We start from the raw sequence: 27,090 nt of genomic DNA, 5'->3' as shown, positions 1-27,090 counted from the left end.
CTGGATCATTTTTTTCCCTTTCTCCCTTCCAGCTATCACTCACCTGCCTCTGTTTTCCAATCCACCTCTCACCTGGTTCCTTCTGCCTGAAAATATTCACCTCCTCCTTTGTCCACCTATCATCTCTGGCTCCTGTTCCCATCCCCCCAACCCCACCTCTTCTTTATAATAAGTATCTTCTCCCTCCCTACTTTCAGCCCTGATGCAGGGTTTCCACTCGAAACGTCGACAGTGGCAGTGACCTGGGTTTGTATCCTGCACTGTCTATAAGGAGCTTGCCATTCTCCCCTTGCCTGTGTCCTTTTCCTCTGGGTGCTCTGCTTTCCTTCCACCCTCAAAAAGCAGATGGGGTATGTAGGAAAATCAGTGTATTTGGACAGCATGGGCTTGTGGGGTGGAAGAGCCTGTTTATGTGCTGTATTTTTAAATTAATTCATTTCTACCCACAGATACCACTTGATTCACTGAGATCCTCCAGCAGTTTGTTATTTTGCACAATATTTTTGATAGTTTGTAAGGAATAGCTTAAAAATCTGAGAGCTAAGACCTATTCCTATTGTAACCCTGTCAATTAGATGTAGGCTCAAAGGTTCAGGCATGCTCAGTGCTGTCAAGCACATATGAACTGAATGGGATTTGCATGATGAACCAGTTCTTTAGAGGATTGAAACTCCCTGCAGTTAATTAAAAGCCACTGAATATGAAGCGTCAAGTCCTTTTCTTTGTTTTCCTGATAATTACCTCCATCAATTCCCTGCTTTCTACAAATACTCCATCACCATTCCCTTCACCTATTTCAGATAATCAGTCCAACCAATCCACACCCTCTAACCATCTTATAATCACTGGCACACAATCATCTCACCTCAACCTTTATGATTTTTACACAACAGTTGCATTCCAGGAAATTATTGGCATTTTCCTGGAACACACACTGTGTAAAAAGGTGGGAACGGGAATGAGGGTGCTATTCCCATTCCAATATTTTATCTCTTAGACCCCGAGTAAATTTCCCGGAATGCCTGCAGTCAGAAGTTAACTGCAGGCATTCCGTGAACAATGGGTTAATGAATTGCACATATCGATGAAGCGTGTTGCAAGTCCCACCTCTTTACTTATCACACTTCCAGAATGCGGTCGAAACTCGTGTAAGGAAACGGAGATTTCGAGTTTTGGTCATCCATGTGTGAACGACCAAAGCGAAGACATCGGACATTCTTCAGACCAGTAAAAATCTCGCAAATTCTATCTGAGAAAACATAAATAACTCCATTTGTCTCCCAGCCCATTGCCTCTGCAATGTCTCCTTCCCACAATGGCAGAGCATAGACGTGGATTGGCTGTTATGCAAGTTACACTCACAAGGTACGATCAACTGTGCCTTGGACCTTGAGAATTTCTTCGCCTGAGATCAGCACACAGAAATGAAATGCCTCTTAACATGCCATTTCTAGACCTGCATGTTACATAATAAAGAGAGAGCAAGTAGGCCATTTGACCCTTTGAGCCTGCTCCACCATTCACCATTTAATTTTCTAATTCTAAATTCTCCTCATAAGATAATCCCTTAATTTCCAGAATCAACCTGATGAACTGCCTCTGCATCATCTCCAGTATATCCTTTCTCAAGTAAGGAGGCCAGAATTGTACCAGTCATCCAGATGCGGCCTGACCAGTCCTCCAGGTGCAGCCTGACCAGTACCCTCTGCTCTTAAATTCAATCCCTCTAGCAATGAAGGTCAACATCTCATTTCTTATCTTCCCTCTTGATATCTCCTTCATCTGCAAACTACCCATTTGCAATATCTGTACAAAGTATGCCAGATCTCTCTGCACAATTGCAGGTTGCATTTTTTCACCATCGAAGTAAATGTCCAATCTACTATCTTACCATCCAAAGTGGGTGATCTCACATTCAGTGAGGTTATACTCCATCTGCCAGATCCTTGCCCACTCACTTAACCCATCTGATTCTCTGTGCCCTCCACACAATTTGCTTTTCCTCTCAGCTAAAACGTTCTCCAAATATTATGAAATTATTATGCAGCATTAAAGCATAAAGCAAAAGGCTTGGGGAGTAATCACTGACATTTCCAGAGGCTGATCTAACAATGGAGACATTAGTCTAAAGAGGCTCTTGCCTCCTACTCAGCATGTCCCTTGATTCTATACTCTATTGAATTTTATAGCCCGATGCTAGAACAAAGCTTTGGATTAGAATGTTTTTTTTGTGGATCCATCAAAGCATTAGCGCAACAACATTTGAAAATTTAAATATTTAGATTTTGATAAATAAATAGAGGTCAGTGACAGGTCATTCTGCTGAAGACACCGTCAGTCTTTTCTTTCTGAGATGGTGGAAGAAGGGAGCGACGCTGCGTGAGGCAGTGAAAATGGTGCATAGTTTTAATGAGGCCCCTTGACAGACAGCTGCATAAGATCTAGCAAAGGCTGCTGGGTGTAACTAGGGAATCATTCAGACCCATAGATCCAGTGAAGTGCAAGTTGATTTATCAGCTGATTGTCCCAGTACAACCCGACAAAATGACTTTCTCCGGTCCAAAGTGCAAACACACATACAGATATAGCTATACATATACGCAGGTACATAGAATCTATATTCAGTACATTTCTTATGCACATATATTAAAAATAAGTATTATTAATAAATAGTAGAGTCACGGGGAGTTGTTTTAGCAGTTCAGCATTCTCACTGCCCATGGGAAGAAGCTGTTCCTCAGCCTGGTGGATCTGGCTCTAATACTTCCTTACCTCTTTCCTGACGGTGAGCTCTTTTTAAACAACGATCCCAGAAAATCACATCAATGGTGGGGAGGGGAAGGAGGGAGACCTCAGTGATCCTCCCTACTGCTTCCATAGACGTGTGGATTGACCTCCGATTCGTTGCTTTATGGCAACTGTACCACACAGTGATGCAGTAGAGCCAGGATGGTCTCAATAGAGCTTCTGTAGAAAGCTGACAGGATGGTGGCTGGTTGCCTTGCCCGTCTCAACTTTGAAAGGAAGTGCAGTCACTGTTGAGCCTTCCTGACAAGGAAACAGATGTGATGTGTCCAGGATAGGTTATGTCTTAATGGATTGTTGTTTATAAAAAGGCAACAGATGAAAGTGCTTGTCAGAGCTGCATCCTGTATGGAAGAGAACTTGCTGTTCTCAGAGGGTCATGTGGTTTTTCAAGCAGAGAAAGTCAAACAGGCTTTCTCTCAGAGAGAGCGAGAGAGAGAAGGGGGGCTGATCAAAAGGAATCAGTTGTGGAGGTACTGGAGAAAGCCTGTTTGACCCTCGCTGCTCACAAAACCAGATGACCCTCTTAGAACAGCAAGTTCCCTTCTATACAGAATGTGGCTCCAACTAGCTCTTTCATCTATTGCCTTTTTGTAAACAACAATCCATTAGTGAAGTCTCTTGGGCACTCTCCAAAGCTTTTGCAAAGGCTCTGAGGCCCCGACGTGTCTTTCATAAGCAGAGCTCCAGTATTTTAAATAAGATCTGTTTTAAAGTGTTTGTATGTGACCTGCACTAACATACCTGCCCCAATTTATCTCCCCAAAAAAAATGTCTATATTCCGTTACACAAGATATGGTAGGACTATCATAGCCACTATTTTTAGTGATCTCAGAGGGAATCTCTCACGCCATTGCTTTACAGCAAACATAATTCTTCTTGATCAGATTTGGTTGCAAGTTTCAACAACAATACATCCTTAGCTTAGCATGGGATTTATGGAACTAATTAGAAGTTAAAGTAGCAGCTTCATTTGTCTATTTGATGACAAGCATCGCTCTGCTAGTCAGTTCAGTATTGATTTCCACTTGCTGAGCAGAATGTTTTACCCGCAAGTATTCTTCATTCTTTTAAGATGGAAGAGTGCCATTTGGTCGAGGAGAGCAATATTGGATGGTTATAAAAGAAGGGTGAAAGCAGATGGCACAATGGCTTTCCCAAGCAGCTACTGGAAATACTGTTTACCAATTTTTCAATTATACCATGGTCGTCGGCAGAATCACAGAATGCAATGAGAAAGCCTCTAAAGGAGGAAGATAGATCAGCTGGCTGAGTGGTGTCACAGCAACAACCTTGCACTCAACATTAGCAAAACCAAGGACCGGGAAAGGGAAATCAGGAGAAGGAACCAGCCCTCATTGAGGGGTCAGCAGTGGAGAGAGTCAAGAACTTCAAATGCCTTGGCACCAATGTCTCCGAGGATCCTGGAGCCTCCACATCAATCATGAAGAATGCTCGCCAGTGGCTATATTTTGTGAGGAGATTTGGTTTGTCACCAAAGACTCTTGAAAATGTCTACAGGTGTGGAGAGGAGGTGCCAGCACTGAGGTGCCATTGGACAGGACACTCCACAGAGTTGTGAACTCCGCCCATGACATCAGAGGCGCCAGTCTTCCCTCCATGGAGGACATCGACAAGACGCTGTGCCTTCAGAAAGCAGTCTCTGGTCTCAAGGATCCCCATCAACCAGGCCATGCCCTCTTCACACTACCACCCTCAGGACGAAGATACAGGAGCATTCAGCTGCAGGACCGTTATTTCCCCTGTCATCAGCTTTTAGAATGGACAATACGCACATGCACCATCTCACTTTCTCCTATTTTCTTGTACTGCTTCTTTATTTTGGAATGTAATTGATCGCAATATCTGCACTGCAATGGTCCCCCCCCCCCCACAATAAAAGCAAATTTTATTACATAATGATGACAACAGTGGCCAGCTTCCCTTCTTTCTAAGCGAGGAACTCCTTTCCCTGAGATTGAACTGGGCAAGGATCAGTGTAACCAGGGAGGAATGGCAACCAGTCTGCAAACTACTTTTCTGAGGACTGTTATGACTACTACATGAGATTCAGAAGCAAGCAGGTCATTAGAATGTGGCTAATGAAGTACACATTGTAAGTGTGCTGTCACAGCCCTGGCTTTCTTCCAGTGCTTCCATCAGTTATTGTATTACCCCAGACCACATCTTTTATATTGTTACACAGGACTGCATTCAAACCTTGTCCAATCATTAAATACAGCTGTGTAGCTGGGAGCCACGCTGATGTTAAGTATGTGCCATTTCTTTCAAAGAACAAGTCCAATTAGACTTTTTCTCGTCTTTTCCCTTATCCTGGCAATACCTGCATGTCAAGTACTGATCCTTTTCTCCTTTGGAAGCTACCAATGACCATGACTCTTCTAGTTCAGGATAGGTGCCAGTTCTGGGTTACTTTATGCTGTGAAACAAAGGGGGAGGTTAATTTTGAAACACTTGTCATGAAATGGTTAAATTTTACAGTTCAATAATTAGGTGTGGTGCTGGTCATGTATATTGGATGTGCCGTGCTTACCTAGGATTTTGCTCTTGTCCCTTTTACATAAACAAATAACAAGAATGAAAGGACCCTGTAGAAGTGGGATAGCAGACTGTGGATGTGGGTTGAGATTGAGGAGCGCATGATATGCAGGCAAAACCTCGAAGCCTCGGGATCTCTTCCTGCACTGCATCTAGGTCTGGGTAGACTTGTTCCTGGGTGCAACCTCTCTACTAACTTCCTGCTACCACTGTTTGATGCAAGGGACAGGAATCCTGAGGTCCATCTCATCTTGTTAATGTCATCATCCGAACAAATAAAGTGCGGGGGGTGATGTGGGTGGGTAGGGTGCCCTACTCTGTTCCCGCAAACATGCTAATTAAAAAAAAAAGACATACAGCATGACAATAGGTCCTTTCGGCCCACAGGTCCGTGCCGCCCAATTTCACCTACGACCCCGGTACGTTTTGAAGAGCGGGAGGAAACCGGAGCACCCAGAGGAAACCCACGCAGATGTGGGGAGAGCATACAAACCCCTTACGCACAGCGCCGGATTCGAACCTTAGTCCCGGTCGCTGGTGCTGTAACAGTGTTGCGCTAACCGCACCGTCCATGTTAAAGCGGAGGATACAGTTCTAGCTGTGTCTTGGTTTGCAAGAAGTCCCATTAGAGACATGTCAGTCGAGGAGAGGCTGCAGGCGCAATGTGTCCAATCAATAATGATTTTAAAAGCAGCGGCTCCCACTACAAAATGCAGATCGCCGCCCTCACACTGGATCACGATGGTATGCAGCAGTATCGGCAGCAGGCATGAGATATCCACACAGCAAACGTTTAGTGCTCCAATTTAGATGGAATACAGTTTAGACTCAGGTATTACAATGTGGGGAAAAAGAACACAAGATGTTTGCAGGAAAACCATAAATTAAAGCCTTGTCCTTTGATTGCTTTATTTGGTTGTTCTCTCGAAGAGGATATATCTCCATCCTTAATCCAGCAGAGAATCAGAAGTCCTTTTCTCACTGCTGACCCGCCTAGGAAATGGGAAAAATTGCAGGGCTTGGCTGAACCCAGCAGTGTTTCACACTGCACCGTTATTTGCCAGGAATTCTGTTACTCAGGATTTTAAGTCAGATGGGGGGGGGGGTCCCTCCTCCAGCGGTGACGCCAGGAGTGACATTTAACCTACAGTGCTCTGACAGCCAGCTGACTAAATGTTTATTGCGGAAATGTTAACAGCATCTGTACACTTTACAAAAAATACTTTTTGTGTTGTTTTCGATGGATTGCTTTCTAAATACTAATCAATAATTTTCCCTGGGCCACCACACTCACAGTGGTGAATGAGCAGCCGGCCGCCAAGCAGGGCAGAAGGCCGGACATCAGGGTCAGGTGGGTTCCGGCGTGAGAGACCTCCGCTCCAGCCATGGTGGCACTCGGGGTCCATCTCATTTCCTGCAAGAGGGATGCCACTGCCACCGTGTTGCCAGTCTGCTCCCCTCACACTGGGCCCTATCCCCCTCATGCTGCCCACTCCCCCTGCCCCGCTCCCTCATGCTGCCCATTCTCCCATCCTGCTCCCTCATGCTGCCTGCTCCCCTCACGTCGTTTCCCCAGGTTCCTGTTATTCAAACAGGAAATGATGGCTGCTTTCAGGGTACTTAAACCATGGAGGGGAGCTCTATTTGTGCTTGGTTATTGTGGGAAACGGTTCAGGCACCAGAGTGGGGTCAGTAAGGCAGTGGGGTGAGAGGCTGTCAGAACGCGGGTGGCGGGACTGTTGGAGCGCAGCTGACTGTGCTGTGAAATTTACCTGCCAGATTGGCACAAGCACACAGGCCCTAACATCATTAATAATACCTGGTAGGATTGGTTGTCATTTCACTCTGCCAGAAGGCGAATGGCGAGTTAACTTGGCTGGACTCTCAAGCCTGCTCCATGCAGAGTTGAGAGCCTGGTAGAAATTGACTCGCCCTTCCCGGTTATTTCTTTTCACATGGCGCGATTTGAAAGGTTAACTCACGTGTACTCGGCGGTGTAAAAAGACCTTTAGCTTTTGCTTCATTGATAGGTAGACTAGCAATTTTGATGAAGTGGAACGATAACGTTTCACCCACTCACATTCAATGGTTACATGATGTCATGTCTTATTTAAATTTGGAAAAAAAATAGATATAATATTAAAGATGCAAAGTGTGAATTTGATAAGATGTGGGTCCTATTCATGGATTATTATCATAATCTGAGAATTAAAGCAATGTGGATTCTCCAAGGATTCCTTGTCTGGGGGCCGTTATTCAATTCATATTTACAATATATACAGATAACCTTGTTTAGAGGGAGGGGTTAAAAATAGAGTGAAAAAAATTAAAGCCTTAATTTTAAGGAAAATAGACTGGTTTTCAATACCTCAGGATGATATCAAAACTACAAAGGACTGCTTTGCTTGTATAATTTAAGTATGATTTGACCAGCTGACCTTGAATTAACTCTCAAACCTACAAAATACCTGGATTGGATACATTTGAGCCTGTCTCAATCAAAACCATTGATCTCGGAGTCAATGTCGCTACTTTCTTACAAATTGAAACAACACAACTCTTGAGTTGTGTTGTCTTTTGGTTTGATTCTAGCTTCCAGCAGGAAAATGCCACCAGTCCCATTACCCTTCTCCTTACATTGCTACACCTCTGCTACACATGCCTGTCAATGCTCCTCTTGATGTTTACCTATGCTAAGGTGCATTTTGCAATAGTCCATCAAATCGTTAAGGTGCAGGAAAAGAAAACGGAGGATTCAGCAGAAACTAACATGATCTCAGGGAGAATTGGGTCTCTTGAAACATGAGGTATCAACACCATGACAAACAAGAACTCTGATATTTCAGTACCAAATAGGTACCGCACGGATGGCAGTCTCTTCAATCTGAGGTGTCTGCAAGCTCACACCAAGACATAAGAGCAACTTGTCCGTGAACTACTCTTTGCAGACGATGCCGCTTTAGTTGCCCATTCAGAGCCAGCTCTTCAGCGCTTGACGTCCTGTTTTGCGGAAACTGCCACAATGTTTGGCCTGGAAGTCAGTCTGAAGAAAACTGAGGTCCTCCATCAGCCAGCTCCCCACCATGACTACCAGCCCCCCCACATCACCTCACTGACAAAAGAGGAAAAACCCAACACCTAACCCCAACCAATCAATTTTCTCTTACAACCGCTGCAACCGTGTCTGCCTGTCCCGCGTCGGACTTGTCAGCCACAAACGAGCTTGCAGCTGACGTGGACATTACCCCTCCATTAACCTTCGTCCGTGAAGCCAAGCCAAAGAAAGAAAAGGTCTTGAAATGTACTTCCACTTATAGCACCATTGCCAATAAAGTGGCCAACCATCATTCTGCACAGGTTCCATAGAGTCAGCAAAGTATGTCAACTTGTGCCAAGCAATCAGGACATTGAGAGATTGCTCCTTTCATCCAAAACTGAGTTGTCTTCATGACCGTTTAATCCTCTGCCATGGTCAATGATCAACCCAAATCTCTCCAACTGAATACAATCTCATCTCACTTCAGTATGACAAGTCATACGGAATCTTCTCTGCCTTGATGATAGACATCTCTTTAAAGGCCCACAATGGCAATTGTGACTGAATGAATGATGTGCTGTTCATTAGTTTGTGAAAAGTTCTTCCTCAACAGCTTTCTGCCAAGAGTTTTGAAATACTTATAAACACAACAAATGAGCAGGCTGGGAAAGATCAAATTGATGCAATTACATGGAATATGTAATAGTTTCACGGGCTCTTTTCCCCATCAAACTCCAGATGAATGCAAAGCAGCTTTATAAGATAAGGTACATTCTGCTGGCCATTGATTGGCATTCAACATATGTTAAATGGCTGATTTGTTTACACTATTTTCCCCATGTCTGAGTAATTTTCTAATGTTGTAACCTGTCTGTAATATTGCTGTGGCTGTGTTGGTTTTCAGTTAGAAAATATTTCCAAAGCTTTTTGATGTATTATTGATTCCACTAAGTAAGCAAACATGTCCCTGCTGTATGAATTGATTATTCAGATGAAGAATGATATACATATTAATGGTTGAATGTAAAAGCTGCTTCAGGCTGCGGAGGGACCAAAGAGAATGAAGCCTAGTAGAAATGATGTTGCAGGAGAAAAAATGAACAGCCCATTAGGACAAATGTAACTTACAAATCTCTTTCAATCAAGAGGAAGTACAATTTGTCACGGTACAGAGGCTGGCAACGAGAAAATGAAAAATTCCCTCCTTGGCATGTCAAACACTGCTCACGGTGAATGAATGCATTTTCTTCCTGTCCCCATTTCTGGGAGATTCAATGACCCAAGTGGCCCACGTCTGTGTCACTATAATCTCATGCAATTGTTCATCGGTATAAATCTATGTCAAAAGTAATGCTCAGTCCATCGTGCCTACGGCAGCCTCAAATGGAGCTCTGCAGGTTACTCTTGGCTGATACTGTTGCCAGTTATGCATCTTCAGGCACTTTTATTTCTGTATCAACAGTCACATATTTCATTTATTTCTTCTATTTCCTTATGGCCAGTTGGCCCATGTGGCCTCGAACAACATTACTATTAAGTACAGTATAGCACACAAGGCTGTGGAACTGGCCATTGAGCTGAGTGGACATATGTGCCTCACAGTTTGGTGGGCAGCCACCTCCTTTGAAGAAAACCGCAGAGCCCACCTCACTGACGAAAGGAGGAAAAACCCAACACCCAACCCCAACCCACCAATTTTCCCTTGCAACCGCTGCAACCGTGCCTGCCTGTCCCGCATCGGACTTGTCAGTCACCAACGAGCCTGCAGCAGACGTGGACATACCCTACCATAAATCTTCGTCCGCGAAGCCAACCCAAAGAAAGAAGAAAGACAATGGGTAAAATTGTCTTCGCCCTTGTAGTGAATTTCAGAATCTAAAGTTCCATGCCTCTTATTCACATTTAACCCATTGTGATTTATCTCCCAATTGGTCCACAGTAGATTCTTTTAAATGGTTGAGATGATGTTGCAGGCGCCATTCACTGAGCCAGGACAATACTGATGCCAAATATACGTCTGAAGGTCAACACCAATGAGAGAGCCAGCATTGCCTGATGCATCTCCCAGCACTGAGGACCATTCTGTCAAAAATATTTACCTGTATAGTTATGCTCTAGAAACAAGCATCGTTTTTTTTCTAGAACTGAAAGGCCCAAGCTACAATTGACCATGAGTATATGGGATGAAGTTAACAAATGAACAGGATTGTAGTGCCTTCTTGTAAAATCAGGCCAATTTATACAGGCCATCTCAGTGACCCATAGCAATAGAATTGAGAGACTGAATGTCAAAATCTATCGTGTCTGTCCACAAACCATCCATATTTTCAGACAAATATTTTCAGTTTTATTGTCAGAGTACATACAACCCTGAAATTTTTTTTCTGTGGTTGAGGTAGAATTACTACTTTTTGGTAGTGTAAAAATAAAATGTACACAACGTACACATATAACCAAAGAAAGAAATGTAAATAGTTAACAAATGTAAACAAGCTGTGCAATACACAGAGAGAAAACAAATCAATAAATTGCCCAAGTCAGAGTCTTTAAATGAGGCCCTGATTGATTTTGTTATTGAGGACTCTGATGGTGGAGGGGTAGCAGCTGTTCCTGAACCTGGTGGCGCGAGTCTTGTGGCATCGACACCTCTTTCCTGATGGTAGCAGTGAGAACAGAGCGTGTGCTGGGCGGTGTGGATTCTTGATGATCGCTGCTGTCCTCTGATGGCAGCGTTCCCTCTAGATGCTCTCAATAGTGAGGAGGGATTTGCCTGTGATGTCCTGGCTGTATCTACGATCTTTTGGAGGGCTTTATGCTCAGGGGTATTGGTATCCCCATACCAGACAGTGTTGCAGCCAGTCAGGACACTTTCCAGAACACATCTGTAGAAATTTACCAGGCTTTCTGGTGTGATACAAAACCTTTACAAACTCCTGAGGAAGTAAGGGCACTGACATGCATTGTTCATGATGCCATTAGTGTGTTGGGTCGAGGAAAGATTCTCTAAGATAGTGACTCCCAAGAACTTAAATTTGCTCAACCTCTCTACTTCTGATCTCCCAATAATCACTGGATCATATATCTCCGGCTTTCCCTTCCTGAAGTCAGCAATCAGCTCCTTAGTTTTGGTGACATTGACTGCAAGGTTGTTATGAGTGCGCCATTCAGCCAAGTTTTCAATCTCCCTCCTGTTTACTGACTCATCACCTTTCTTTAAACAATCCACTACTGTGGTATCGTTGCATGGTGTTATTATCATACTGAGCCACACAGTCGTAAATGTAAAGTGAGTAGAGCAGGCGGCTAAGAATGCAGTCCTCTGGTGTTCTGGTGCTGATGGAGATTGTGGCAATGCTCTTACCAATCCTCACCGATTGTGGTCTGGAGGTAAGGAAATCCATTATCCAATGTCACAGCAGTATGTTGTGTCCCAGGTCTTGGAGTTTGCTGATCAATTTTGAGGGGATGATGGTTTTAAATGCTGAACTGTAGTTGATAAAGAGCATTTTTACTGTCCAGGTGTTGCAGGGCTCTGTGTAGAGACAGTGAGATGCCATCCACCTGTTGCTACGATAAGTGAACTGAAACATATTCACGTCACCGCTCAGACAGAAGCTGATGTACTTCAACACCAGCCTTTCAAAACACTTCACTTCATCACCATAAACGTAAGTGCTATTGACCGATAGTCATGAAGGCAGGTTACTGCTCTCTTCTGGGAACTGGTATGATTGACACCTGTTTGAAACAGGTGGAATGAGATGCTGAACATATCCATGAATACAGTGGTAAGTTGGCCAGCACAGATTTTTAACATTCGGCCAGGTACTTCATCAGGCCAGATTCTTTCCTCGGATTCACTCTCCTGAAGGTAACATGCATATCATCCTCAGATACGGACAGGATGGGATAATTGGGGGATGTGGAGGGGTGGTTCTTCACTGTGACTGTCATCAAATGGGTGTAGGGATAAATCAACTGTCGGGCATCCCTTGTCGTTTCCTTTTTCATCTGAAATCTCCACTTTGCTGGGGAGATAGGCTTTTTGCAGGTCCAACCTGCTCTGTCTGTATCGATTTGGATCCCTGAACTGAAATGTCTGTGATGTGGCTCTCAGCAGGTTTCAGATTTCATTTTTCATCTAGGCCTACTGGTTGGGGAAAACCCCAAACGATTTGGTGGGGACACACTCATCCGCAGCTGTTTTGATTAAGTCTGTGACAGAATCAACAATAATGAAAACACAAACTTAATTTGTATTTGGTGACTCTAGCATAGTACCAGGTAGAGACAGAATGCCACCACTGTGGCCTGGTTAAGTCTCCGCTCCATCCTCAACATTCATTGGAGCGACTTCATCCCTAACATTGAAGTACTCGAGATGGCAGAGGCCGACAGCATCGAATCCACGCTGCTGAAGATCATACTGCGCTGGGTAGGTCATGTCTCCAGAATGGAGGACCATTGCCTTCCCAAGATCGTGTTATATGGCGAGCTCTCCACTGGCCACCATGACAGAGGTGCAGCAAAGAAGTGGTACAAGGACTGCCTAAAGAAATCTCTTGGTGCCTGCCACATTGACCACCGCCAGTGGGCTGATATCGCCTCAAACCGTGCACTTTGGCGCCTCACAGTTCGGTGGGCAGCAACCTCCTTTGAAGAAGACCGCAGAGCCCACCTCACTGGCAAAAGACAAAGGAGGAAAAACCCAACACCCAACCCCAACCAACCAATTTTCCCCTGCAACCGCTGCAACCCTGTCTGCCTGTCCCGCATCGGACTTGTCAGACACAAACGAGCCTGCAGCTGACATGGACATTTACCCCTCCATAAATCTTTGTCCGCAAAGCCAAGCCAAAGAAAAATTATAGAGCCACTGACTTGGCTTCAAATCCAGCACTGCCTATAACAACTTTGGACATTCTTCCCATGCCTGTGTGAGTTTCATCCACTTGCTCTATTTTCCTCCCACATTCCAAAGGTGTATAGGTTAATTTGTCACATGGGTGTATTTAGGTGTCATGGGCTTGTGGGGTGGAAGGGCCTGTTAATTGTGCTGAATCTTTATATTTTAAAATAATGGACCACAACAAGAACCTTGAGTGGAGCCAAACCAGTTGAGGCACATTAAATATTGAATGCTGGAAGCAAGATCTTATTCCGGCAACAACATTGTGTTCTTAAAGGTCCAAGGTGGTCGTGGGCTCAATCCCAAATTCTCATCGAGTTGTAACACCAAAAAAAAACTCCTTTCTTTAACTTCAGGAAAACAAACTATCAAAGTTTGACGGGGTGGAAAGCCAGCAACCATTTTCTTGCGCCAATGGTAACAAATGCCATTAACCAACTGATTAAAGTGAATGGGGGAAAGTTTAGGGGAGATGCCAGAGAGCGGTGGGTTCCTGGAATGCATCATCAAGTGTAGTGGTGAAGGGTGATACAGTTGGGACATCTGAAACACTTTCGGGATGTAAGGAAATGGAATATTATGGGTGTGAAGAAGGCGAGAATTAGGTAGTTTGGAGTAGGGAGCGTAGGTCGGCACAAAATAGTGGGAAAGGGGCCTGAACTGTGTTGAGGTGATCTATGTTTGATTAACCAGATGGACTTGAACTAAAATCCTATAGTTTTGTAGACAGCAAAATGACAAGCATTCTTTTAATTTCAGATTAACAGCTGCTCTGGTGGGATTTGAACAGATGCTGCTAGATCCGTAGTTCAGACCTCTGGATTACTACTCCAGTAATTTAACTGCTGCACAACCACCAAATCCCGGCAGCTGTAAAACTGGCTTAATAAAAAATAGAACTATTGGCAAATGAAAGGCCTCATAAATTTCAAGAGAGTTCATCATTATTATAACCCAAGTGAGTACCAGAGAGATAAATCACCAATAGGTCATTTGTAGACTCATAGGTATATGCTAATAAAATCCAATTTATTCTTCAGCAAAGATTTTTTTCATTCATAACTTTCATGCGTTAGCTTCAATGGGATCATAGCTCCATTTGATGTAATCTAATCAATAATCTTCACCACTGATCGCACCTCCAAACATAAGGTTATTTAATAGTCTTCAAATGCATCAGCTTGGTTCCCCAACAATAAACAACTTTGGATAAAAATAGGAGCACTTTACTGATCTGCAAATTTAAATTATTATGTGCTGAATATCCCTTTTCCCCAAGCCAAAGGTAAATAAATTATAGTGAAAACCTTTCAGAGGACAAGTTGCTGTCTTGCAAAAGATGGCTGAATGTTGATACTAGTTTCCTGTCATTTACAAGTTATCTCTTGCCCTTCTTAATGTAATGGTCATGAAATCATTTTGTTCAGTAACTTGACTCTAAGTGTACTGTGGGGATATAATTATATTGAGGCTATTAACAATGAGCTGCAAACCTAGAATGCAAACATCACCATGTGCCAGGAGCGAAACAGAATCATTTTAATCTCCTGCAGACCATTGATGGTGTTCCACTGCCATCAAAGTTCTGGTTTATTCATTTCTCAGAGAACAGTATACTTTTTCCTTCACTGACTCCGGTCTCAAATAGATTCCTTTACAGAGACTTATAAACTCAGTTACCGGAAGGTGCTGTTGTTGCCCCTGGAGATGGACAACCAGCGCAGCCCACATCCTGAGTGAGGGGCGGGCCCGGGCCCCGAGTGAAGGTTACCCTTTACTTGGTTGCTGCATGACCTGCTGAGTTTCTCCAGCAGAGCTGTGCATTACATTGAGCCGGCATCCTCAGCAAGAATCACTTCAATCCAAGGAACAGCCCCTCTGGGCATGGCTGTAGCACATTGTGTAAGCGCTGCTCAGATGGAAATCAGTGGAAGTTACTGACAACACATCAGAGGAAAATGAATCAGAGTCCGAATCAGAATTTATTGTCATGAACAAGTCATTAAATTCGGTGTTTTTGCGGCTGCATCATAGAGCAAACATTCATATTATAACCATCTCACGACGTTACTATAAATAAAAAATATCAGTAATACAAGTAATTGTTTGACTGAATGAGTAATGGTTACTGAGTTCACCTCTGGGTTTTTACAAGATTAATTTTCAAGTCGATGAGATTAATACATTGTCAAGTTCCTCAAAGATAGGTGTGTAATGTCATAAATTAATTCCAGGACACCAGGCAGTTCTCGGGGTCTACTTACTCTCAAACGCTGGATTCAGTTCCTGGACCATGTGCTCATCCAAGTGACTGTTGGACTCAGTTTCTACAGTTTGCTGCCAATTCAGCGGATGATCAACAGAATTAATGTGTGCTGCTCCGCCCGCCTCAGAGCATACAAAAGCCTTCGTCCAAGATGCATGCAAGCTCTTGCAGGCTTGCCGTGGTCTTCCGCCTTAAGGCTCAACACTGAATGGTGTGGCTATTGACGCATTTTCTACCCATGAAGGTTCAGACTGCATGAGATGCCACGCGTGGTCTGTGAACAAAACTTCTTGGTGCATCTGTCCCTGGGAGGTATGAGATTTAACTATAATGCCATTATGTTTTTCTGGCAATGCACATTGTGTACAGATGTGTTTGTATTACCTGCACACTGTGAAATTTTCCACACGAATGTCAAATGCTCAATACAAGTAGTCTGATGTGCTTTCCGGGCCTGCATTCATCCAACTTTGGAAGAGTCTCTTTGCCAATAAACAGAACTAGGTGGATTTGTGAGGGACATGGTGAACTGTACATTCCAGACGTAATGAAAAAGATGCACAATTTAAGCAATTTATATGCAAGTTCAATCAGTATTATCTGGATAGATGATTTCTAGTGTTGGTTTCAAATGTGTACTTGAACCCAGCCTATTAAAACCATATTGCCAGTCTTTTATACTATTTTAAGCACTCTGCATTTTCAAGATGTTTTCAAATATCCACAGGCCTTCCCCCCACCCCCCTCCCCATTATAAATTTGTATTAAGGTGAACAACTTGAATATTCCCAAGTGTAACTGGATTGTAATATAATCATTTTAACAAATGGCCTATATATCATTTGTTGTGGGCCAAATGCACTACTTATAACTTGCCAGACATGGTAATACAACCATTTCATGTCTGTTGTTATACCTTTTGTATATTCAAGCTTGTTCACTTTGAAACTGAACATGCTATCGACTTCATCCAAAGCACATGAGGGAAATGATTTTGCTGGTCATCGCCTACTAGGGATGTTAACACCTATCTCTGGAATGTTGCGAGAAGTTCTCTCCTCCTCCAGACCAAAACTACAGGTTTGCAGCAAACTGCTCTTGCGTTATGTCTTTGTTATAACAGCCCTGGAATGTGTACTGTGCAAGCACTCTTAGTAATATATCATGCATCATCTGTATCAGTTTGTGATGGCAAACTTCTCCTGAAGGGCGAGATCAAAACCAGCTGAAGTTCCTCGTTCAGGACATTAAGACACCATCAAAGCAACATAAATGTCATTAAGTATTTCAGAGAACTGTGATAAAACATTGGCTCTCTTGAGACATTGCCAAAACTGACAGCAAAGCAGAATTCCAGAAATGTCCAGGTGTAAAATCGTTAACAGGAATAGTACCAGGATTGAGATGCAGTCTTTAAGTCAATAAATAAAATGTGCAACTCTGAAAATTTCTGTCTGACGGTGAGTAAATTTATTATGCTTTTGTGTGAAGACTTTGCCATCGATGGGATTTACTGGGATCATTGTCTACAAAAGACAGTAAGAAAAATCAATTGAGGACCCCTACCACTCTCCACTCAGCATCTTTCAGCTACTCCCACCAGGAAAGTGATACAGGAGTATCAGAGCCAGAGCCCACCAGGCTGAGGAACAGCAGCTTCTTCCCATGGGCAGTGAGGCTGCGGAACGACTGATGAACTGCTCATACCCTTCGAGACTCAATTATTTATTTGACAAAAATTTATTTATTTTAAAAAAATATATATATGTATATATAAGTACTGTGCATATGTATAGTTTGTATGTGTATTATACCCATATGCATGTTTGCAGTGTGTGGTACCATGGACTGGAGAATGCTGCTTCGTCGGGTTGTACTTGCACAATCAGATGATAAATGAACTTGAACACTGTTATTGCCTCAATGTGGTGCTGCATGCATTAGGGTGAAGTGAAATGGTTTTGTGTGGTCTATTGTCTTGCAGAGCTGCTCTGGGTCACAATTTTCCCCACCAGATGCTTTAAGACCCAAGCAAAGACATCACTAACCAAATAATATGACTAAACATTTTAGATCAGAAAGTTCCTATATTTCATGTGTAAATAATTTTACACTATCAAGCATTTCTTGGTGAAATAGCTTCAATCACGAAATTAACCCAAGCGTTTGCGTTCATAATTTGTCTTCAATGTTTTGTTGTCCTTCAGGCACATACCTAATAAATGACTCATGTTTTGCATTTTGTTTTCTCCCTTAACAGTGCAAACTGAAGCTTTTGGGTGCAACCCACAAGATCGAATGGATAATTACAGCCAAAAACTTGGACTGTCTCCCACTGCAATTACAGAACAATAAGGGGTCTCATCTGAGGCCTTTAACACAGCATCTGCTGATCTCAGTCTCGAAGATGGGGACACAATTTCTGACTCCCATTTTCTACTCAAGTTCTCAGTGGAATCTCATCGTTGGAAAAGGAGAGTTTTCAGTCAAAACCTAGAAATACAGATTCTAAATTTTTGAATATTTGAGGATTTAGTTTCATTATAAGAGTATCTATTGTAAAAACAGAGTCCCTGTTTCTTTAAAAGTGAAACCTGCAGATTTAATGAAATGTACACATAGGGGAAAATGATTGAAACACTGCCTTCTAGAAGTACAAGGAAGACCTTGAATATGCACAATGGTCCTACCCTGCACACCTGCTCGTACCTCCCTCCGCCCCATGCACACTAGTGCTGGCTGCAAGCCAGGTGGTATGGAGGGAGGTCCCAGCCCAGGTATTGCGAACCTGTTTCAGATATGACTATTGTTCTTGTCAGGCAGTCTCTTCAGCAAATTCACTTGTTCCCAATTTTTCCGCCTCTAACATCAGTGACAGCTGCACCTCCTACACTAATTTGTCACGCTACAAACCCCACGTTGGTGGTTTTCCACCTGATGCACAAAATACCCACCCCTTTCCAGCTCAATGCCTGTCCACCCACCCCTGCTTAAACTCAACAACCAGCTCTTCTCCTGATTTCTGATTCCCCTCCACCCCCTGACAGCCCCCTGCCCAACCCAACACTACAAGGCGTTAGAGCAGAAGTAGGCCAATTGGCTCATCAGATCTGCTGTGACATTTAATCATGAGCTGATCCTTATCACTCAGTCCAACTCCCCAGCCTTCTCCCATTAACCCTTGATGCCCTGACTAATCAAATACCTGTCAATTTCTGTCTTAAATACACCCAACAACCTTGATTCCACTGCTGCCTGTGGCATCAAGTTCCACAGACTTGCGAACTTCTGGCTATGCATTTCTGGTCTAAACTGATGTGCTTTTATCCTGAAGTTGTGGCCCCTTGTCCTAGATTCCCCTACTCTGTCACTCTACTACATCTAGGCCTTTCAGCATTCGCAATGCCTCTATGAGGTCCTCCCTCATCCATCAACGTTCCGCATGTGCCAACACTTTCAATCCTGGTGTGGCGGCTCACCACGAGGCAGGTGAACCAGCCCCGCTTGTAATCCACGTGGAGGGGCAGCCGACCAAAATGGCACTGTCTTGGATTTCCCTTCCTTCCAGCACAGGGCTCAGAAACCCATGCTGGGGGACCACATGACACCCAGGTGACGTCAGCGCCCTCCAGGGCGGTTCTCAGCCAGGTCTGGGCTGGAAGTATAAGTGCAGCCCAGCAGCCTACAATAAACTAATCTGCTCACTGAGCTCAACCCGTCTGGTTGCGTGTGTTATTGCAGGAGCAATGTAGCCACCGCTACACTGGTATCATTCCATTTAATCATCTTCATCTCAAACTGGCTGATCCTCAATACCCACAAGCCCCAACTCCAGGCTGTGGCAGGATATGAAGAGTCTTTCACCATGCAAAGTTGATTGAGTTGTACACTTCCTTGGACCTCCCAGAGACAATTCGCCATTGATTGTCATCATAAAATGTCTGGCATGCCTTCAGAAATGTCATTCACCTCTCAAGCATGGGTTTGAACATAGAACATAAAACATCACTGCACAGTACAGCCTACGATGTTCTGCTGACCTATATAAAACTACTCAACAATCTAAACCAGTGGTTCTCAACCTTTTTCTTTCCACCCACATACCACTTTAAGTATTCCCTATGCCATAGGTGCTCTGTGATTAGTAAGGGATTGCTTAAGGTGGTATGTGGGTGGAAAGAAAAAGTTTGAAAACCACTAATTGACTCGTTATGGGCGCGTTTTCATAACTCCAAAAGAAATGGGCCAATGACAATTTTTCTCAAGCAAAATATTTCAGTAAAAATTGGTCTAGAGCAGTGATTCTGAACTTTCCCTTCCCACTCACATACCACCTTAAGCAATCCCTTACTCATCACAGAGCACTGATGGCATCGGGATTACTTATAGTGGTATGTAAGTGGAAAGAAAAGGTTTGAGAACCACTGATCTAAACCTTCCATACCTCATACCCATAACACACTATTTTTTTTGTGATTGTCTAAGAGTCTTTTAAATGTCCCTATTATGCCAACTTCCCCCAAAACCCTTGGCAACGCATTCCAGTCCCCCTACTCTCTGTGTAAAAAAAATGTACCCCTTCTGTCTCCCCTAAACTTCCCTCCCCTCACGTTATACAGATGCCATCTGGTATATGCTACTGTTTTCCCTGGAAAAAAAGTGCTGGCTGTCCACCCTATCTATGTCTCTCATAATCTTGATCATAATTCAAGATGTTCGCAATGGCAAATAAAGTCAGGATGGCCATAAAATGAGCTATCGGTTTGTCACTTCTACCTTTATCTCCAACGCCAAGCACTGCACAAATGTTTTATGTATTAAGGTACTACATTTTCAAGATAAATCGTGTTCGGACACTATTTCTGTATACAGTGTAGAAAGCAAGACTCACGGTTGTGGCATACTGAATATCCTTCCAAATCGAGGTATCCCTGGAGAGATCCGAAGCCTCAAACAGGTTCTCTAGAATCACCTCCCCAATCATGTCATGTCTAGAGAACCTGTCAAAGTCATACACGCTCAAGTGCAGTTTTCTGCTGGTTAGTTCATCATATGACACAGGAAACTGGAAACTTTCATCAAAGGTAGGATTGAGGGTCTTTCTGTGTACTCGTGTCTGGAACTTCCTTTTCCGGTCAGGTAGCAGGTAGATTTTGACGTAAGGGTCCGAGCTTCCGCAAAAGTCCTTCGCCGGAAGGTCAAAAGCCTTGAGGATTGTCACAATCAGCATTTCATTCTCATAGTCGTATTTTAGCGTGAAGTTGATTTTCCCGCAGGTTTTCCCAGCTTCCTTCATTGTATCTTCAGAGTCCATGGATTTCTGCTTGTAGAGCTCAGGCTTGATGCGTCCAATACTTGTGGCTTGTTCCTTGTAGGGAAGGGAGTCCGTGCTGAAGTCAACACTCGACACATGCAGCTGTCTTGGTAAGTGCCTCTTGAAAGAGCTGTGCCTGGAGCAAATAAATCAAAAAGAAATCACTCAGTGGAATCACACTTGTATCAATCTTTACACGAGCTCAAGGACTCTTCAAGAAATGGAGCAATTTTGAATTAAAGTCACCATCGCCTTCTCAGAAATTTAGCAACAAAGACTAGCATAGAGAAACCCCATAAATTGCAATGAAGAGGTCAATGTAAAAATAATAGATTTTTTACTGATTTTTGTTCATGGAAAAATATTGGCCAAGAATTTGGGGAAAATTTCTGGGTTTTCTTAATGATGCAGCCATAGATAATGAATAGAATAATATCTCATCTGAGAGACAGAAAAAAAAGCAGCAGGGAATGGATTTCTCCTTCTTGGCATGCACTAAACACCTAAGAAAACAAAGGACGTGCGTGGACTCCCAATTTTGACTTGTTTTGCAATGGAACCACATTTTGGGCGAGTGGTATAACATGATTGAGAACAAATTTTGAACCCAGCATCTCTAAGTCGGAGCTCTTTCCTCGGCTTTGCATTGGAGGGTCTGTCTTGTGTAGCATAGATAAAAGCTCACACAGCTGGGGGGAGAACAAAAGCTTTTATTAGCTTTCAACAACAGGCAGGGTTCACTAGTAGGCTTCAGATGGGTCCTGGGTTTAGGCGGTAAACCAGGTTTATATATGGGTAAATGGGGGTGGAGCCAGGAGGCGAGGCCAGTCATCAATACAGCTCTCTCCCAGTTCACTGCAGGGTGCCACTCTCTGGAACCAGATTTAACCTCACAAACCAGTAACTCCAAGGTAAAGACTCCACCGTTTAGTTACTGCTGATATCTAAAGTGAATGGCAATATCCTTGTGGTGGCACATTTGATTTGTCAACTGCCATTAGAGAACAGGCCAAACCCAACAAAACATCCCCGCAACTGCTCAATGTTACTGTCACAACATCGGTTATCGATAGTGGGCTTCACTAATCTCGGAATTCAGGGGTTGTTTGCATGGGATACTTATCTGGAAATACTTTAAATTTTAAATTCACATCCTCATTTTCAGCCTCCTCCATGATTTTTCCTCTCGTTATCCGTGTTCCAATAATCAATTCTACCTCCCTTACAAAATCCCTGTGCCCGCCTAAGTCTGGTCATAGAATCACAGAGAGATATAGAACGGAAATATGTACTTCAGCCCATCGAGTCTGCTCTGACTACCGACCACCTATTTCCATTAATTGCACAGTCTGATCAAGTAACCCCAGATTCTAACACTTATGTCTCTGGGAAACACCTGTTCTTATTGTCAGCTGTGTTTCAATTCGGCCCTCCTTTCCTGAACCATTCAGCTTCTCCAGATTACTCTTTTCTTCAAGGCAGTCCTTTACACTTAACTTGTTGATCAAAGTTTTGATCAAATGTCTTTCACTTGATGGCTCAAAGTCAAATTTTCAATGTATGTCTCTGTGTAACATTTTGAAATTTTCAGGGCATTAATCTTACTCCATGAACACATTATTGTTGTTAAATTAACCTGCAGAAGTGCTTTTGATTCCTTGAATCTATTGGAAGAATGCTCAATAATATTCCACAAAATGTAATCAGAGGGATGTCATTAAATAACTGAACTGTGTAGCCTCTATAGAGATGTGCAGCAGGTCATGCCAATTCCTCTCCTGCATTCATGAATAATTCATTCCAAGAACACTGCAGAAGAAAACAAACCTGGTCAATCATAAACACTTTTAGATGTACATGGCACCTTGCCACATTGAAGCATTTTAAATTTCTGCATGCGTAATTAGTTACTTCCAAGTTCAGGAAGTTTTACATCAACATGTGTTGTAGCCGTAGCAGCATCCCAACCACTGGTGGGTGTTAGATGAATGGGCAGTGGATGGAGCATTGGTTAAAACAGAATTGTCACTCTTGATAACACCCCCTCTCAATTCTCCTGTCATTTGACCTGATTGAAAAGATCTCCAAGTACATCACCTAGAATAATGTTGGAAGTTGCTATGGGATTGCGAAGGCCAACACATCAAGAATTTTACAGAAGGAAAGCCAAAAACAAAATGTGTAATATAATCATATAATTATGCCACAAGGTCAACATTCAGACCATTGCTCGTCTTTTGAAAGTGTCAGTTAGTCCAACTACTCTTCGATTGTTCCCATCACCTCTCAACTTCCTTTCTGAAACATAATGGTGAAACAACTTCCACCACACATTAGGATGGTGCCCGAGACATTAGTTACCCTTCACTTCCTATGGATGCTGTATGACCTGCCGAGTTTCTCCGGAACATTTGCGTACTGGGCACTTATAAAACAGAATAGTCTGAGAGAGAGAGAGAGAGAGAAAGAGAGAGAGAGAGAGAGGGAGAGAGCAGAAGTGATTCTCAGAAGACTGCATGGATTGGAAGGCTATAGGTAGAAGGAGAGATTGGATAGGCTGGATTTATTCTCACTGGAAAGCAGGAAGGTGAGGGGTCATTTTATAGAGGCTCATGATGGTAGGAGGGGCATAAATAGGATAGTTGGTAAACAAGAAAATCTGCAGTTGCTGGGGTCCAGTGCAATAGGCTAAATTGTTGGAGAAATTTACTGATTGTGTCCAGCACTTTTGTGTACTAAATAGGACGGCAGAGGAGTCTAGAACTAGAGGGAACTGGATTAAGATGAGAGGGATGATGTCATGGAGATCCAAGAGATAATTTTTTCATACAAAGGGTGGTGAAATATAATGAGAGATCTGCCAGAGGAGGTGGTAGAAACAGATACAAATACAATGTTTGAAAGGTGTTTGAATAGGAAAGGAAGTGAAGCAGAGAGACTTGATGTGTATGACATGGATTAGGTAGGCTGAAAGGGTCTGTTTCTGGGCTGTATGTTTCTCTGATAAGCGTGGACTAAGATCTTGAAGTACCTTTGCAAAGTCTTTAACAACCAAAAGAGGAAGGGAAGACTTTAATAAATGGCACAGATTCACTTTTCATGAGGTTGGTTTATGTCAATCGAAGTTGTCAGCAAGAGTGAGGGCCAATAGGTTTTCAATGTTCCATCATGAAATCCTCCATTGGATAGAGGAACCAGAGGGAAGAGAACAGAAGATTCCTGGTCAAAGCAGATTTGATCTGGGCTAGGACAAGAAATAAAGTCAAAATCTGGACTCTGGGATGAGAGAGAGGCACTCGGCAATAATAAGCTAAAGGCAGTAAAGAAAATGAATGCTACATTGGCATTAATCTCAAGAGGAATAGCATATAAGAATAAAGAGGTGTTGATGAGGCGCTATGGGGCACTGATGAGAGCTTATTTGGAGGACTGCGTGCAGATTTGGGCCCCTTATCTTAGAAGGGATGTAATGATGTTGGAGAGAGTACAGAGAAGATTTACCAGGATGATTCCTGGAATGCAAGGACTAACAGCTCTTGGACTGTATTCATTGGAGTATAGAAGAATGAGAGGGGATCTCATAGAAACATTTGGAATGCTGAAAGGATTGGACGGAGTAGATGTGAATAAGATGTTTCCCTTGGTGGGTAAATCCATGACAAGAGGGCATAGTCTTAGAATTAGAAGGTACTCATTTAAAACAGAGATGAGGAGAAATTTCTTTAGCTAGAGGGTTGTGGATCTGTGGAATTAGTTGCCACATACAGTTGTGGAGGTCCGATCATTGGGGGAAGTTCAAGAAGGAGATTGATAGGTATCTAATTAATCTGGATATCAAGGGAGAAGGCCGGAATTTGGAACTAGATGTGAGAATAGTTTATCTCATATTGAGCAGACTCAATGGGCCGAATGGCCTACTTTGTTCCTTTATCTGTCAGATGGTCATGGATGGGGTGAGGAAGTGGAAAGAATGTTTATTTAGACACACTTTCCATACCTAGAAGAAGGGATCAGGCCAGAAACGTTGGTTATATATCTTTACCTCCTTTGGAGGCTGTGAGACCTGCTGAGATCCTCCAGCATTTCTGTGTTTTTACTGCAATCACAGCATCTGCAGACTTTCGTGTTTCACTCTATGTTGTAACACACTCTGCGATAAGGAGGCCCTTGGAATGTGTGCCCAAGGGCTTATATTTCATTTTTGTAAATATTTAAAACTTTATTTAAAAAAATGTAATTTTACCTCTGTCCACCAGTTAACAGCACAAAGTGCTTTGTTTTGCTGTCAGAGAGTTCCCGACGCAATGGTAATCAGGACGTGGGCCAATACGGAAATGTGCTGGAGAAACTCAACAGGTCATACAGCATCCGCAGGAAGTAAAAGGCCATAAACATTTTGGGCCTGAGGCATGACGTGTTGAGTTTCTCCACCACTTTGGTGCATTGCACTGGACCTCATCATCGGCAGAGTTCCTTGTATAATTGAAAGCCAATCTGAAGCTTTGCCCATACAGACCAAAATCTACAGGAGAGAAATTCATTCTGATTTGTTTTAAAAGTGACAAAATGGACAAACTTCACTGAACCCATACTCATGATCATATGCCAGGTGCTCACTGTAGTGCTTAGTTTAATTAATTCATCTGGATTTGGTCATGATGAAAATTGTAGAATGACCTTAGTTCAGGCATTTTCCCTTCCACTGAAGAGGAATTTTATGTAATCACAGAATTGTATAGCATAGTAGGCCTTTCAGCCCATCTCTTCTATGCCGACCACATTGCCGATTTAGGTGAATTCCATTTGCCTGCATTAGGCTGATATTCCTCTATTCCTTTTCTATCCCTGTACATGTTGAAGTGCCTTTTAAAGATTGTCATTGTATCTGCCTCCATAACCTCCTCTGACAGCTTATTCCAAATATCTACCTGTTCCTATATTCATTAACTATTGGCACTGGGCTTAATCCTGAGGTTATAACATTCCAGGGCTTCAACTTTTTAATCTCACTCCCTAAATTCTCTTTGCAGGACCCTATCTCCTTTTTTTATCTAAATAATTGGAACCAACATGGATGTTGACCACTGGTTTCTCACCTTTCTATATATATATATATGTATATACACACACACACACACACAAACACACACACACACACACACACACACACACACACACACACACACAGTGGTCCTCCTTTATCTTTCCGTGGTTTCAGTTTCCCGCAGTCTGAAAATACATTACAGATCATATTCAGGTAGTATTCAGATCGACTGTTGTGGTATCACAGTACACGTGCTCAAGTAACCCCTTTCTTTAATATAGTTATAATTGCTCTATTTTATTATTAGTTATTATGCCCAATTTATAAATTAAATTTTGGTATAGGTGGGTATGTATAGGGAGAAAAAAAAAGCATAGTACATATATGGTTCAGTACTATCTGTGATTCCAGATATCTACTGGGGGGGGTCTTGGAACATATCTTGTGTGGATAAGGGGGGACTTGTGTGTGTGTGTGTGTGTGTGTGTGTGTGTGTGTGTGTGTGTGTGTGTGTGTGTGTGTGTGTGTGTGTGTGTGTGTGTGTGTGTGTAAAATACACAGGTATACGCCATTTTACAAATACTCACTGAACGAAAATACATTTTTATGAAGTAACGCGTTCACTTTAAAAGGATTTGAATGGATTTTCTCTTTTTAATATATTATTATTAATTTGAAAAAGAAATATGTCATCTACTGAACAAAAAATAATCGTCAATCTTAGTACAGAATATGAATCTTAAGCAGATTATACAATACAATATATGCAGTAACCATGTATAAAAGAAGTTCATTTGGCAGAACTTTGGTTCACATTCTATTCGTGGAATAAATTTATGATAAGATAACTAAATAAAGCAATCTCTTCTACGTGTAGTGAAAAAAGGGAAATGGAAAAAAAGAAATTGAAAAAGATAAAGGAGAAAAAAAAGGATAAAAGGAAAAGGAAACGCCCCCCCCCCCCCCCCCCCCATACTAATCCTCTAACCTCGGAGTTCTACATATATTCATAACTTATGACTTACTTGCTGCACTAGTTGACGGAGTAATACTTGATTTAAAAAAAAATGAAACACACAGTATGGTAACAGGTCCTTCTGGCTCAAACCTGTGTCGCCCAAAATCAGGTATACCCCATTTTATGAATACTTGCTT

The 27,090-nt window shown here is 42.7% G+C and overlaps 1 protein-coding gene across 1 annotated transcript in view; it reads right to left on the bottom strand.

Moving 5' to 3' along the window:
- The window catches only part of LOC138765540 (synaptotagmin-6-like), a 100,944-nt gene that overhangs the window by 64,928 nt on the left and 8,926 nt on the right, over positions 1–27,090 (bottom strand). Inside the window, exon 3 of the mRNA XM_069942571.1 lies at positions 20,469–21,027. Coding sequence (XP_069798672.1) covers positions 20,469–21,027 — 559 coding nt within the window. The remainder of the gene's footprint in view (positions 1–20,468; positions 21,028–27,090) is intronic.

This window comes from Narcine bancroftii, chromosome 5, assembly GCF_036971445.1.
Source record: "Narcine bancroftii isolate sNarBan1 chromosome 5, sNarBan1.hap1, whole genome shotgun sequence".
Classification (NCBI taxonomy): domain Eukaryota; kingdom Metazoa; phylum Chordata; class Chondrichthyes; order Torpediniformes; family Narcinidae; genus Narcine; species Narcine bancroftii.
This window is presented reverse-complemented; position numbering and strand designations above follow the sequence as displayed.